At 36.4% G+C, this 15,811-nt stretch overlaps 1 protein-coding gene across 2 annotated transcripts in view; it reads left to right on the forward strand.

The window, feature by feature from the left end:
- The first annotated feature begins 2,154 nt into the window (after positions 1-2,154).
- LOC122661985 (L-arabinokinase-like) overlaps positions 2,155-15,811 on the forward strand; it is a 34,474-nt gene continuing 20,817 nt past the window's right edge. Inside the window, exons 1-15 of one of the 2 annotated variants that reach the window (XM_043857519.1) lie at positions 2,155-2,175; positions 2,288-2,395; positions 2,760-2,867; positions 3,320-3,388; positions 3,604-3,687; positions 3,922-3,998; positions 7,888-7,954; positions 11,434-11,491; positions 11,608-11,675; positions 11,749-11,811; positions 12,180-12,233; positions 12,346-12,448; positions 12,536-12,645; positions 12,755-12,874; positions 13,751-13,807. In XM_043857519.1, coding sequence (XP_043713454.1) covers positions 2,291-2,395; positions 2,760-2,867; positions 3,320-3,388; positions 3,604-3,687; positions 3,922-3,998; positions 7,888-7,954; positions 11,434-11,491; positions 11,608-11,675; positions 11,749-11,811; positions 12,180-12,233; positions 12,346-12,448; positions 12,536-12,645; positions 12,755-12,874; positions 13,751-13,807 — 1,143 coding nt within the window. In that variant the 5' untranslated portion in view covers positions 2,155-2,175; positions 2,288-2,290. The remainder of the gene's footprint in view (positions 2,176-2,287; positions 2,396-2,759; positions 2,868-3,319; positions 3,389-3,603; positions 3,688-3,921; positions 3,999-7,887; positions 7,955-11,433; positions 11,492-11,607; positions 11,676-11,748; positions 11,812-12,179; positions 12,234-12,345; positions 12,449-12,535; positions 12,646-12,754; positions 12,875-13,750; positions 13,808-15,811) is intronic. The other variant, XM_043857520.1, reaches the window with a different exon arrangement.

The raw sequence follows: 15,811 nt of genomic DNA on the forward strand, positions 1-15,811 counted from the left end.
CTCAATGTAGGGTCCCATGGCTTGGTATGGGGTGGGCTAGAGCAGTAGAACCCCTAGCCCATAGGTTTTCCAAACCCGGTTTCAATCTAGAACCGGCCCATTTGAGACGAGGTTGCCCGATTAACTCACCATCCACTAATCTAAGGATGTCAATGGATATTTGAAAATCCGTATTCGATCCACGTTTGTATTCGTTTAGTAGATCCGAATCTGTTCGAAAACTAATCAGATACGAATATGATAATCCTCCTATATGACCGGTGTTGCGTCAAGAAATCATCGGGCGGTCTTGCGAGTGCCATCACCTATAAGTGGACCAAGGGGTCAACGGAGAGAACCGGTGTGGTTCCAGCCTAGGGCTCTCCGATGCCAAAGTTAGATCTCCTGAGCAAATAGATGAATAGTAATTATTCAATATGAGTTTAGATGTCCCCTAATGGGGTTGTGTACCTTGCCTTTTATAGTAGTGTATGGCGGTGTGGAGAGTGCCAGTTTGATGGCGATTGTGCTGTTGAGTGGATAGAGGCCCTGGGTAACGGGGCTCTATCCCGATTGGCCATCTCCCCGCGGGAGGGAGTGTCCTGGTGGTATCAAGATCCTTGGCGGATAGATACCCGCGTGTGGTGATGACGTCATTGGTGCTTGAATCCGTCTGGGTAACGTGACTTCTAAGTGGTGGCCTAGAGTCCTGGTGGTGACATGAGTCTGTAGTGACACGATTGGGTCATAGACGAGTGGCCCCGGTGTCCGTGTACATTATGTTTGCGTCCACGATGCTGCGCCTGGGTACAGGCCGCGCCTGAGTGAGAGGCCGCACCTGGGTAAGAGGCCGCGCCTGGGTGCAGGCCGCGCCTGGGTGAGAGGCCGCCCTTGGGTGCAGGCCGGGCTTGAGTGAGAGGCCGCACCTAGGTAAGAGGCCGCGCCTGGGTGAAGGCCGCGCCTGGGTGTAGGCCGCGCCTGGGTGTGGCCGCGCCTGGGTGAGGCCACGCCTGGGTGTAGGCCGTGCCTGGGTGAGGCCGTGCCTGGGTGTGGCCTCGCTTGGGTGAAGGCCGCGCCTAGGTGCTGGCCGCCCTCGGGTAGGACCCCCGGTTGGTTCTCCTTGGTTCTGGAGCGGGTCGCTCTGTGACGTGTGGTAGCCGCTGATTGGTCCGGTGAATCTTGGATGTATCAACCGGTTATTATCCAATTCATTTAGCAATCCGACGGTAATAAAATGCTGTAATATATCTTTGTGTTTGTCTATCCGACTAAGTTTTTTTATTTTTATAATTTTATAAGTTAAGATAGTGTGATTCTTTTTCTAGGTTTTCTATTATTTTATATATATTGTCTTATGCATTGTGATACATGGAATCACATATCTATCAAGATAAAATCAAAAGTAGAAAATCAAAAACTAAGAAGCATAGAAGAATGGGTAGTTGCTAAACTCTCAATTCTCAACCTTAATCCTAATCAACAAAAGTACAAAACGATAAAGATGTCAACGGATATGATATTATCATTCATCCGAAAACCCATAGAATATTATCCGAATCCATCCGAATATAATCGGTTACGAATATGATAATACCACTATCCAACAGAATTGGATCCGTTTACATCCTTAGTAATCCCTATCCTTAATTGGATTTCCTTAACCACTTTCAACTAACACAGCTTTCATATACACCGCTTTTTCAACCAAAAAAAAAAGATATCGACCTTTATTTTTTATCTTTATCTCCCATTTTAGTATTCTATTGCAAGTACTCGATCTAATCTAAGTCGATATCATAAATGCCCCAAAAATTTAACTACCAATCCAAACAGAGGGACAAGCATTTAAACAAAAAGATTCCCAGATTAAACAGTCGTTATTTATACGGGATAAGCATCAGAATAAACACCGCTCTTATCCAAATATCAAAACATAGTATAATTACGTCAGCTCTGTGATTCGGTTGCCAATTGTAAAGAGAATTTCTGTTTTAATCCAACTCATCTTTTTAATCCTCGTCCGTTCAGTTTTGTACTCTGGCCACATTATAAGAAGAGTCTGCTCTTTTTCTGTTTTTCTTTTCCGGTGACGATCAATTGGATTCGGATACAGTTCGAGTTCTGTTGAATTGTATCCGAGTCCTGTTGAATTTTCTCTTTCTTCTCTGGTGACGGCTACGGCATTGGCGATTGAAGGTGATTTTTGATTCTTGAAGAGTATAATTTTTTTTTTTTGTTCTTCTTCCTTGGCAACTAGGATCTATTGAGATTGAAAAATAAAATCCTTTGATTTTGTTTTGTAATGAAGAAGATGAGGATCGACGAGGATGATCAGATTTCTGCATCGCCGAAGCATCTCGTTTTTGCGTACTATGTCACTGGTCATGGATTTGGCCATGCTACTCGCGTTGTTGAGGTTTGAATTTATGATTTTTTGTCAGTCTCGAAAATTACATGGAATTTTTAATTTTAAATTTCTGAGGTGAGGTTCAAATTGTTCTTGTTTTATAATTTGATTTTCTTCTCCCTTCTTCATTTGAAAAAATAAATTAAAAAAAAAAAAGAAAGAAAAATTTTTCATCGCTAGTAAGCATTAACTGAATTACATGCGAATGATGTGACTTGTTATGATTTTCGATTTTTCTGTTTGTAGAATGCATTTTTTTTTTTAGAAAAAAAAATTTTAAAGAAGTTTTTCTTCATGAAATTAGTAGTTTTAATTATTTTTTAAGTCATAGTTTTTGGATTGCCACTTCTGTTGATTTGTTCTGGCTTTACAGGTTGCTAGGAATCTCATTGCTGCTGGGCATGATGTTCATGTAGTTACTGGTGCGCCTAACTATGTATTTACTACTGAGATACAATCACCAAGACTCTTCATTCGCAAGGTGGGTCTAGAGTTCACATTGGTACTGATTGTAAATTGTACAGTTTCACATAACTCAGAGAAATTTTTCTTTTTGTTTTTCTTATTTTCAAAACAACCTTTCTTATATGCATTGCAATTGAAAACGTGTGAAAATTGAAAATGTTATAGCTGGAGATATAACGGAGATGATTTTGTTCTTCCTTTATGTTCTGTGAATGGTATGTTTGCATCCTACATTCACCGGAAGAGGGAGGAATGATTAGCAAAACATGACTTGTTTTATTTATATTTTGGCAAGGAAGTTAGAAGGGGCTAATTTTCTCTTTATGAGTTTGTTGTATACCTGCATTAGATCACTGATGTCCTCGAGCCTTCGGAGATCTTGGAGCATGCAAATAATAAACCATGGTTTGAATTGGCATCTTGTTAATGGTTTTTATCTGTACTTAGAAATGTATTCTGGGATGACAGGTTTTGTTGGATTGTGGAGCCGTACAGGCAGATGCTCTGACTGTGGATCGACTTGCCTCTTTGGAGAAGGTATGAGCGCTACTGGAATTCTGGGCAAAATGATTGAATCCTTTGGTTTAGTTTTCATTGTATGCTTGGGGAGGTTATGTGCATTACTTTGTTTTCTTTGTAATCCATTTCCCCCTTTAATTTACTTTTGTTCTTATTAATGACTTGTTTGCCTTTGCCCCTCTCTACCCTTAGTTTCCCCCCTTAATTTTCTTATATCTTTTTGGTCATTTCAGTATTCTCAAACAGCCGTGGTACCTCGGGATTCTATTCTGGCGACAGAAGTAGAGTGGCTGAACTCCATCAAGGCCGATTTAGTGGTAATTTAATGCGTTTTATTTCAGAAACTGTTGTAAATCAACTTATCCCCTTTCCCTTTTTAATGGACCTCATACAATTAAACATGAGAAGGTGTTCAATGTATACCAATATTAATTCATTACTTGACAGAGGCAGTTTTGGGGGTGTAGGAGTTGCTTTATGTTGGTATTTTTTACCAGAATTAAATATGGTCTTTGGTGACATAAATAATATTGATTCTTCTGTGGAAGCAGGTTTCAGATGTTGTCCCTGTTGCATGCCGAGCAGCAGCAGATGCTGGAATTCGCTCTGTTTGTGTAACAAACTTCAGGTAAGTTTGACCCTTCTGTTATTATGGTTTATTCTTCGTGCTATTTGGCATGGGACTTTGTTGCATAATTTATATATAGCTGTGATACAAGATTGATTATCTGTTCTTATTGGTTTTGGTCGAACTCATCTCAATTCAACCTGAAGGCTTTTCCCAACCAAATGGGGGTGGCTACATGGATCCTGTTTTGCGATTTAACTCTGTCTAGGGCCATGGTTTTTTTTCTTCCAACCCAAATCCATTCATATCTTTTCTGACCAATCTGTACCACATCAATCTTCCTTACCAGTACAATTGATGCACTCTGCTGCAGATGCCCTATACCACTCCTAATGACTCTTGTTCAACTTATCTCTCATAGGAGCCACTCTTACAGCTCTTTGAATTTTTCACTTCTTATTTTATCTTTTCTGATTTTTTTACTGATCCATTTCAACATCTTTTTTTTTTGTCCATGTATAATATATTATATCAACAAGACCCAAAAGAATACAATATTAAGCTCCTAACAATTTCACAAAAAATAACGAGAACACTATTCGGGCCATTATGACATCATAAGAAATTAAATTAAAATTAAAATAAAAAAGAATATTTAAAATGACAGAAAAATTACTGAACATAAAGTATAACGAAAACAGTTTGTCAAAATTTCAGATCAAAATTCCGTGTACATCATGTGTCACAGCAAGACTTCCCACTGGATCTTCTATTCACCCACCTCCATTCCCCTTCAAAACCAAGGGTACCTCTCCTAGCTGCTCAACATCTTCATCGCAGCTACACTTATTTTGAGTGACTGTTGTTTCTTTTTCACTCAACATGCAGCTCTAAAGAACATTGCTTGTTTGATTACTCCTATAGAAATTTTTAATAGAGCTGATGTCACTAAATAGCGCAAGAACTTTGGTTTGTTGAGGAGGGGGTGAGTTGAAATCCCTGCTGGTTCTGGTTGATATCAGATTGTAGGTCATACAAGAGGAAGGAGAGGAAGAAGATAAGGAGATGAAGAAAGAGAAGTTGCGGGAGAACAAGATTGATTCAATTGATCCCTTCTCCATACTATTATTAATAACATTAAACTGAAGTTCCCAATATATCCTTACTTACAAAAATATTCCCCATAAGCCACTCAAACATAAAAAATACCTTGTGTACCCTTACAAACTGCCTTGCTAACACACCCCCTCCAGTTGGGAATAGATGTCTTGCATGCCCAGCTTGCCTAGAAGAATATGAAGTACTTGAAAGCTGAGTCCTTTTGGCAGTACATCTTTCAGTTGATCTCTAGTCTTTACAAACGGGGTAAAAATACACCGAAGTTAATATTTTCCTTTATGAAGTGATGATCGAATTCGATGTGCTTTGTACAGTCGTATTGAACTGGGTTATGAGCTAAACTTATAGCACAGCTTTGTTATCATAATATAGTCTCATTGGGCCATCAACCTTAAATCCCAGCTCTTGCACTAGGCTCTTCAACCATAGAGGTCATAAACTTAATGTGCCATGGCCCTAAACACAGCCTCAACACTTGATCTAGCCACAACTGATTACTTCTTGCTTCGCCAAGTGACTAAGTTTCAAGCCACAAACGTGCAGTATCCTGATGTGGATCTTTTTTCAGTCACAGACCCAGCTCAGCAGTCTACATCAGTGTATGCTTCAATCCTTAGGTGGTTATGTTTGGTGAACAACAACCCCTTTCAAGTTAGACTTGAGATACTTGAGGATATAGAATACTGCTTCCTTATGTCCTGTTCTGGGAGCATGCATAGACTGGTTTACAAGTTACAACACCAATTTCATATGTAACGTCTGATACATGAGGGAGAAATAAGTGACTCCCACCAGTCTTTCTACACCCCCTGCATCAATCGGTAGAAGACCCTTATCTTCCTCTAACATGTGATTCTGATCAATTGTAGTGACATCAGGTTTACAACCCAACATTCTTGTCTCTTTCAATAAATTTAGCATATACTTCCTCTGACAAATGTGGATTCCTTACTTAGATCTTGCTTCTTTAACTCCTAGAAAATACTTTAGGGTGCCTAGGTCTTTGATCTCTAATTGTTTTTCTAGGTATGTTTTGAGTCTCTTCAACTCTTCTTGATCATTTCCTGTCACAATAATGTCATCCACATAGACAATTAGAGCTGTAATTGATGCAGATAAGTTACCTAGAGGGTTTATTTTACTGGAAATAAGCCTTGGGTTGGGTTATATAGATGTTGGGCCTTTGATCTCATGGGTTTTCTATGTAATAGGCCACTTTTATGGGTGTAAAATATGGGTAATTAGGTTGCATATGGGATTCCTTACATTTTCTTTTTTATTTATATGTAATTAGTGGTCATGTGATCACTTAAGTGATCTTGTGACTTTGTTAAGTGGTCATGTGACAACTTAAGTGCTCATGTAACTATTTAATTGTTTTGTAAGTTGGGCTGGTTTAGGACTCTATAAGTCCAACCATGTTTTGAATCTATTTCCTTCAGTGTTTCTGTTTTCTAGTCATTTTAGGTTACCTAATAGGTTAAGGATTGGGTTAGGCCTTTCCTTTTTAGTGTAGGAGTCTATTATTAAGTTTTTTTAGTATTTTGATTAATGAAAAGATTTTTGCTGCTCTTCTTCTCCATTGGAGATTTTGTCTTGTGTTTGATCAATCCAATCGACACCTTGCGGTGTGAAGCCTAGGTGGTTTGTTCAAGCTCTCTTTGTTTTCGATCGCTGCTACATTCAAGTTCTAGTTCAAAATTTGGTTTTCTTCAAGGAACATCAATCAAACAAGCTGCTGCACAATTTTTTTTTCAACAACAGTAAGTTAGGATCATCCATAACCCTAGCCATTCTTCTTCTAATCCTCTAAACAACCAAACCCTAGAATTCCCTCCATCTTTTAACTCTTTTCCACAGTCCCCTTCACTGCCCAGAACAAACCAGCCATTGAAACAGCCTCCCCTGTTGGATCAAACTCTCCTCTCACCCTGTAGGAAACTCGATCCAAGTTGGAGCCCCATCTGACCACTCAAACCCTAAATATCCACATAATTCCCTTTTCAAAAACCTAACCCTAACCCAACCAAACTTGCTGCCGATTTTGTTTAGCAACCCTAGACTTGTTAAAACTTATCAAAACCTTCACTGAAAAACTTCCCTACATCAACTTACCTCAACTCTACCATCAAACCCTAGACCTCACTAAACCCTAACCCTAATTTGACCTTGCTGAACTACCTGTTCAGATCAGACCCTGGTTATTGGCTCCTAGTCTGATTATTCAAACCTAGGACTACATTAGCTTCCCATGAGGTGGTTCAGAATTTCTATTTTATAGTTTGAAGTGGAACTACACAGGATGCTGCAATGTCTTCTATTGAGTCAATGACATATATTGAGGTTCAAATGTTGGTGACTAAATGAGTTTATGTTTTGAATGAATTTGGTCATTAGATTCATGTCTTTTTGGGGAAATCTACTAATGGGCTTTTGTACTTTGGCTTTTCTATGGTTATTAATCATTTTCCAACCTATTTGAAAAGTGAAGATGATAAGGGAGGAATGAATATGCTTTGAGCTTGACATAATTAAAGACAACAATGGTGTTTAGGAGCAAATTTCTTTTAGACATTTTTCATTTTTCTTTCATTTTTTTTTTATTTATTTCAAACTTTGAGTGAGCATGCGTGTGTGCATGCTATAGATTATGATTTGCTTGTACTAACTTTTGATTTTGCTGGATTCATCTTGTTTTCCTGTGTTGGTTACAAATCTCAATATGTTGTCTTTATTGTCTTTCCATATATAATGACTTTTTTTTTTTATGTAATTATAAATTTCCAGTACTTATTTTCATCTTGTTTCTTTTTATTTAAAATTATTGCAGTTGGGACTTCATCTATGCTGAATATGTGATGGCTGCAGGACATCATCATAGATCGATTGTTTGGCAGGTGATTTCTGTTTTTTTTTTTTTGGGGGGGGGGGGGGGGGAAAGGGTTGGGGTTATGGAGAGGCTTTCTAATATTCATTTTTATCTTGTTTTGCAACCTTGTTGACCAGTTACTTCTTCTTTGATCAGGCATTCCTTTTTCTTTTCTTTTGGATTTCCTTTTTAATTTCAAACCTATTTTTCTTGCCTTATATCCTATCCCTTCCTTGCAAATGTTAGACATACAATTTTGGAAACTTCAATTTTTATAGTAGTATCTAATGCAGAACAGGGTATCCTAACCAGTTAGGGAAGCAATTCCATGTTCTAATAGTCTAGGAGATCAAAGTCTAGCATCACTTGGACTATCTGCGGTAATTCAAATTCTTATAGGAGAGATAGAAATAGAATTCAAAAGGTTAAAAAATTTAATTGAAATATCAGAAATTCCAGAAAATCGGAAGTTAGGTCTTGTGGGCGTAATTCAATAACTCATGAACTGGAACTTATATGGGCTTGAAATTCAGTTCAATTTTTGGCAGGTTGAAAAATACATCATGGAGAGAGAGAGAGAGAGAGAGAGAGAGAGTTTTATTCTGGTCAGATTTTAGAAGTCGATATAAAGTCTTCTGATGTGCAGAGGCAGAGGATTCTGTTCAACAGCAGTAATGGCAGAATAAAGTGATAAAACAGAAGAATATGTTGGGTATGTATGCAGGAAATTACAGTATTAGTAAAACCAGATTAGCAGAGAATAGGAACAAGGAAGTAACCAAACGAGATACTGTAATTATGCATATTAACTTATTACATATGCAGAACTCGAGAACTGAAAGAATAGAGGTGACTTCATTGATTTTCAAAGAAACCATCTCTATCTTTGTCTGGAAATTTGAAATTGGAAATTGTAGAAGAGAAGTAGCAGAAGATAGAGAAGGACAATACTTGGATTGTATGATTACTAAAGAGATTCTGCTTTCCTTGGCAGTAAAGTCACACTGCTGGGCAAGGTTTAAAGTACCGGTATCGGGTATTGTATCAGAAGGGTGATTTTAAGAGATGTGTTGTATCGTATTGGAGAGATACGTAAGACACAAGATTCAATAAAGATACATATGACAATGGTCCAGAACGTATGGTAATGCTTAAGATATATGCAAAATACAGTTTTGAAGCATAAACACTTTTAATAAGTAATAATAATATGTAAAATATATCATGTATAAAAAAGAGAACAAAGTACAATGAGAAGAGTGCATTCAATTGATTATATATAAAGGATGAGATTTCTTACATTTACTAATACCAATTTTTTAGGTATCATATTGTATCGTATCATATCGGTACTTTAAACATACGATAAGTATCGGTTTGTATCGGTTACTATCGATGGATATGAAAGGATACTTAAAATCTTGCTGACAGTGCAATAGTTCAGAAAAATTTGGATCAAATTCATTGCTTGATTGAACAGAAATACATTGGTTATATATAGGGTTAAGAAAACTAGACTCCTCAATATATATGACTAATCTATTTCAACTCAAAGGACTCAAATAAAAAGAACATCAACTACGAAGCGGACTCAAAGGGTCTACACATTTTAGCAAAAATATAAAAGACCCACATTTGTTAACACCTCATTTTGTCACCGTGGAAGTGTGCACAACAACAATGAACGGATGCCCTTGGATAGTGTATGGGGTTTATTTTATGGCTTTGAAAGTCTTGTGTTACTCCTAGCTAATCTTTTGAACCATCTCAACATGGCCAAGAGAGGTAGCTCTGGAAAATGATCAAAATACCTCTGTGAAGGTTGACTAGGTCAACTGATCCTAAAATCAGTCCAAACTTTGTGATTAGGTGATTGTTGTCAGTAAATTATTGTATTAGAAAATGGTTTAAATACTTCATTTGCCAATCATTTATAAAGATTCCATTTTTTTCCTTGGGGGACTCAATACAAAATGGATTTTCTAAAATATATTTGTCTAAAGTGGTATCTGATTTTTACACCATTGGATAGGTACTCGGAACAAGCTTTAAAGTGGATTTTGAATCACTCAATTAGGCTTTGCGGTTTGAAAGTTGTGAATTTTTAAAAATTTTAAAATGAATTAATTCGGTTTGACTCAGTCAACCTGGACCTGACCTGACTTGGATCGACGTCTGAGGTTGATTCGATGTCAAACACAGTTTCGTCCACGCGTACTTGAAGTTGACTAACCTTCATCACGAGTTGATGAACGCCGCGAGACGACCCAGAGGTGTGATTCATCTTGTCTTTTGGTCGTTAAGCTCACATTAGACTCTTTGGAATCATCTTTCAACCTAGAATGGTTTCTTAGACTTCAAGGAAGATTTTGGTTGGTTTAAACGTCATAGATTGAGATGAACACATCACACCCTATTTTTTAGCCCTTGATCTAATTTTTGTCATAACTCATCTAATATCCAGATTTGGACGAGTTTGCTATCAAGAGGAAGATGGGACTTGGGAGGATAAGCTAAGAATACCTCTACCACGTCCTATGGTATCCAAATATAGAGTGGAAGGATGCCTTTGCTTGAAAAAGACAGCATTCCTTGTATGTTGCAGCAACTTGCTAACACTATAGCCTTACCTGTGCACACCCTCAAGACCACCATAATATATCATGTTAAAGCTCTATAAGTCTATTTTAATTTTCCTTTTGTTTTAATCAATTTGGTCTAGTATATCTCAAGTTATTGTTCTAACACTGTCGAGATATTGCTTTTGTCCCGAGCTGGGCAGTGGTGTTATGCCAACGATTTTTGGAAATTTTTGGTTTGTTTCATGGGGATTTTTTCGTGATTAATTATTTTAGGACTTTATCATTAATCCCTAAAAAATTTCATATTTTCCCATTTATTTTTATAATTATATCAAATTTTTATTTTTAGGTTTGCAAATTCTGGATTTTTTGCATTGCATTCGTCATTTTATATAAGGTGTAGCATTCTTTTGATATTAAATTGATAGGATATTTAGGTTTTTGCATTTTTAACATCATCCTAATGCTACTCATAATTTTAGCATCTTATTGATTTATTTGTATTAGTTCATGTATATTTATTTTCTAGGAATTTAGGATATTTTTGTGCACGAATTTGAAAATATTTTATTTTTGTTTTCTATGATTGATTTCTGTGTTTTTTAAGATTAATAATGTTAGAATAGATTAGTTTACCATTCTATTGTTTTTCTTAATTTCAGGTTTGTCCTAACATAAGTTTAGTGTATTATTATATATAATTTCTGAACCTGTACATCCATTGATTAAGATGCCCCTAATTTCTGTTATGAATGAACGTCTTTTATGTTGTATATTAGATGTGTACTAAATATTTATATGTTCCCCAAATTATTTTCTATTTCTGTTATGCTTTCCATGTTGCTTTTGTTGAGTTCTAGTTATTTTTCCCAAGTTAAAAATATCCATGTAATTAATCTTGGTTGGATTTTGGAAATTCATTCAGATTGCTGAAGATTATTCTCATTGCGAGTTCCTAATCCGACTTCCAGGATATTGCCCAAGTATGTAATCATCCTAGCAAATGTTTGTTTTATTGGACTTAAGTTCACAATCCTTGTGTAGGTTTGGTGTATTGTACCATATCGGTTATGATATTTATTTCTTGATGTTGTTGCAGTGCCTGCTTTTCGTGATGTTATTGATGTGCCCCTTGTTGCCAGGAGGTTGCACAAATCCCGAGCAGAGGTATGGAGAGCATTTAACTTCTTAGCCTTGATTGTTTGCTGAATCTAACCAAAATGTTTTTGTTCATGAACAGGTTAGGGAGGAGCTTGGAATTGGGGATGATGTGAAATTAGTTATTTTCAATTTTGGTGGACAGGTGAGATAGTGAGCATCACTAGTTTGCCACATAATGTTTCTGCAAATGCTGTTGTGTTGTTGGATTCCTCTTATTTTAGCCCCTGTAAAATTTCAAAACTTAACGCTGTTTTATTTTTGCTCCCTCTTTTCTTTTTTCTGATTACACATTTTTCTAGTGCAACTTCAAAGAAGTGTCTACCTAATGTCCTGCTCGGATACTTTTTCTTTGATAACCTTCATGTCATATGCATATTTTTTTTGGCCGACAACCCAAAAATTTTTATTTATCTTTTAATAAATTTTGATTATATTACCTTTTTAAATAGTTATAATATAATTAGCTAATTAGAATCTTTATTAATCTTGGCTATGTTTTTTCATTTGCAGCCAGCAGGCTGGAATTTAAAGAAGGAATATTTACCTGAAGGTTGGCTGTGCCTGGTATGCTTCGTGAGGCATAGAATTTTTATTTGTATCTTCCTGTGTTTATGTGTAATAGATTCTTCTACTGCACCTGCAGTGATGTCAGCGTGCTTACTGTTCTCTGTTATAGGTTTGTGGTGCATCGGAGGACCAATTAGTTCCTCCAAACTTCATAAAGCTTACAAAGGATGTGTATACACCTGATCTAATAGCAGCATCTGACTGCATGCTTGGTAATATGATGGAATTGCTGTTAGGGTTGAAGCTCTTTCCATTGTGAAAGACAGGTTTTTGATAATTTACCCACATTTCATTTTTAGGAAAAATTGGCTATGGGACAGTCAGCGAAGCACTGGCATACAAGTTGCCATTTGTCTTTGTTAGAAGAGATTATTTCAATGAGGAACCATTTTTGAGAAACATGCTTGAGGTACAACCAGCTAGTCTGAATGTTTGGTGGTTAGTTATTCTTTTCTTTAATACTTTGCAGACACTTGCTTGGAATCTTACATTGTCCTTTAATATGCATTTTGTATTAGTATTACCAAGGTGGTGTTGAGATGATTAGGAGGGATTTGCTTACTGGACGCTGGAAACCTTACCTTGAACGTGCATTAAGTTTGAAACCCTGCTATGAGGGAAGCATCAATGGTGGCGAGGTATCCTTTGCTTTTGGCAGCTGCATGTACTTAAATTCAATATTTTACTAATAGATCTATTGTGGTTTATATGGTATTCTATTGGTGGAGGTTGAGAACATGAGTCACTATAGAATATTTTTTGCAGTGGACTTGAGACCATGTGTCACTGTCGTAACTTTTTTAGGGTAGGAAACAGTATTTTTACCCTTTTGGATAGAAACCTTATACTCTTATTTTATTATGTATTCATTTATGTCAAAACTGTCCACCATAGTGTTCTTTAACTTCAGAAAATTGAAACACATTTCCATGTATTGATTGATGTCAAATCTTAAAATTTCTTTCCATCTAACTGGAAGAATTGGGACCCAGTCTGTGATCAGTCATCAGTGAGCATATGCATTCACATGTTGAATTCTGTTCTTTCCCTGAAAAAAATCTTTGTTTTCTTTCTTTCCCTGGTCCCAGCATACTGAAATAGTCATATAATCCAGATGATATGATCCTTTAGGATAGAGTGCTAAAATGTTAACTATTTATGGTTGGCCTGCAATGATATGACTCTGTTCAGTATTGTAAAGAGTTCTTTATTCTACCAAAAGGTTCTGATCTGATGTCTATCTTGTTCCATATTTATTATTACTTAATTCTTGTCCTTTAAATTGATATTATTTGAGTCTCTTGCATAGTTGTCAAGGTGTCGTCTAGTTGCCTTGGCATCGACGCACCTTGACCACTAGTGTTGCCTTGGTCACGTAGGCAGGCGTTTTGGTCTCCTTGTTGGTTTCGCCTTCCGCTCAAGCCCCCTCCTTCGCCTTGGGTTGCCTAGATGCTATGACAACTATGGTCTCTTGCCAATAAACATGTGTACTGATAGCCATGTTAAAATTTCAGGTGGCTGCTCGCATACTACAAGATACAGCTGTTGGCAAAAATTATGCTTCAGACAAGGTAAACTTGGGGAATTCTAATATTGTTTTTATCTTTTAGTTAACTCTGGAGTTTTTAGTGCTGATATTTCCTTAAATTTTATTGAGCTCTGGTCTATTTCACCGTATAAGTCACTGGTAGTTAGAAGAAATTGCATGTTGATTTTCATGGTTGAGTTTGAATATACATTAGCTGAGATCCACCTTTAAATTTGTAATCTGGTCCAAAGTTTTCTTCTCTGTGAAAGATAAAGTAAACAGTGTACTTTATGGTGAGTATGAACTGTAGAAGAGGTACATAATTCAGATTTGGGCCATGTGGTTAGATGTTTAAGGCTTTGGTTAAAAACGAACTCATGAACCAGTAACTGAAATTCTTAAGTAGGAAGGCCAAGAGAATAAAAGGTTAATTTTTCCTGTCATTCTTGAGATGCCTGTGTTCCTTAAAAAAAAAAGGCCTCAAGTCTTTGCTGTAGTATTTCATGGTCACTTGACTCACATGTATAATTAAATATGCTATACAACAAGTACATGCATGAATTTATGATATCTGCATATGTTTCCTATGCTTTGTGTATTAGTATCATAAAAACTATTGTTATCCATATGTATCTAATGGTTTATTTTGTAAGATTAGCATTTCCAAATTTACTCAAATTGGATATATCTTGCTGTTCACTGGATAGATGATGTTGGGGAACCTAGGGAAATGCAGTTCAGGGTTCTAGAAAGGAATCTAGAAGTATGAATTACAACCAGGATCACTTAGAATCGATAATAACAGAACAAGAACAGATTTGTTAGCTGATAGGAGAGTTAAAATATTTCACAATCCAACAGTCAGTTCTGAACCAAAATCTGGTTGTGTAAAGGACTGATAGATCTATCAATTGATATGAAATTCTTAAAAAATAATCAGAATTTTCAGGAAATGGATGATTCCCACGCTGCTTAAGATTTAACTCGAAGCAAGAATTGAGAAAATAATTCAGATTTTAATGTCAGATTAAAGAAGAAGTTCAGATATGATTCAAAAAGAACTCTGATTCTCAAATTTGATTCCAGAAACAATATTCAGCAGGAAATGAACAGAATATTGGACTTGATTGAGGAACAGGAGGATGAGAGAAAGTATGAGAAGATCTAGGGGAGAAGAAAAATAACAAGAAGAATAAGATGAAAAAATGAAAAGAGATCACATGATTACAAAGAGTGATAAGAACTAGAAGACGAAAGCAGTAGGCCAGAAGAAAAGCCTTCAGCCATGTTTTCAGAGCTCAACAGCTCAAAAACTAATGAAATAAGCTCAATTCTATAATTCAAATAATATCTAATTGATGGAGGTATTCATATATTTGAACTTCAAAATTTTTAAACTGACTCACAAAAGAAATCCTAATCATTGACACTGAATAATGTAAATAGACTCAAACCAGAACTCTATCTAGATAAGAAGTATCCTAATGTAACTCACACATAACTTTTTAATCTAGTGTACTGACCTCACCCCCACTTTATGGACTTATAATTAAGACCCAATACAACAAACCCATAAACAAGTAGTGATGCAGGTTCATCATCGAAATGGGCTTATTTCTTTAGAAATAAGTCTAGGGTTGGGTTATATACATGTTGGGCCTTTGATCCCATGGGTTTTCTTATGTAATAGGCCACTTTAATGAGCCTAAAATATGGGTACATAGGTTGCACACGGGATTAGCCCTATACTTGGTTTATTTTCATGTTTTTAATGTTTTAAATTGAATCGGTCCAAAGTTGGTTTGAACCAGTGGTTCAATTTAAGTGATTTTAGTAGTTTGTCCTTTGATTGTTTAGTTGGGCTGGATTAGGACTCTATTTTGAGTCTATTTCAGTTTCCTAGTCAGTTTAAGTTACCTAATTGGTTAAGGATAGGGTTAGGCCTTTCCTTTTTAGTGTCTAAGTTTATTTTTGAGTCTTCTATATAAGTTTGTAAGGGAGGCCAGCATTGAATACGAATTTGATTAATGAAAAAAGCTTTTGTTTG

The sequence above is a fragment of the Telopea speciosissima genome, chromosome 5, assembly GCF_018873765.1.
Source record: "Telopea speciosissima isolate NSW1024214 ecotype Mountain lineage chromosome 5, Tspe_v1, whole genome shotgun sequence".
Taxonomy (NCBI): domain Eukaryota; kingdom Viridiplantae; phylum Streptophyta; class Magnoliopsida; order Proteales; family Proteaceae; genus Telopea; species Telopea speciosissima.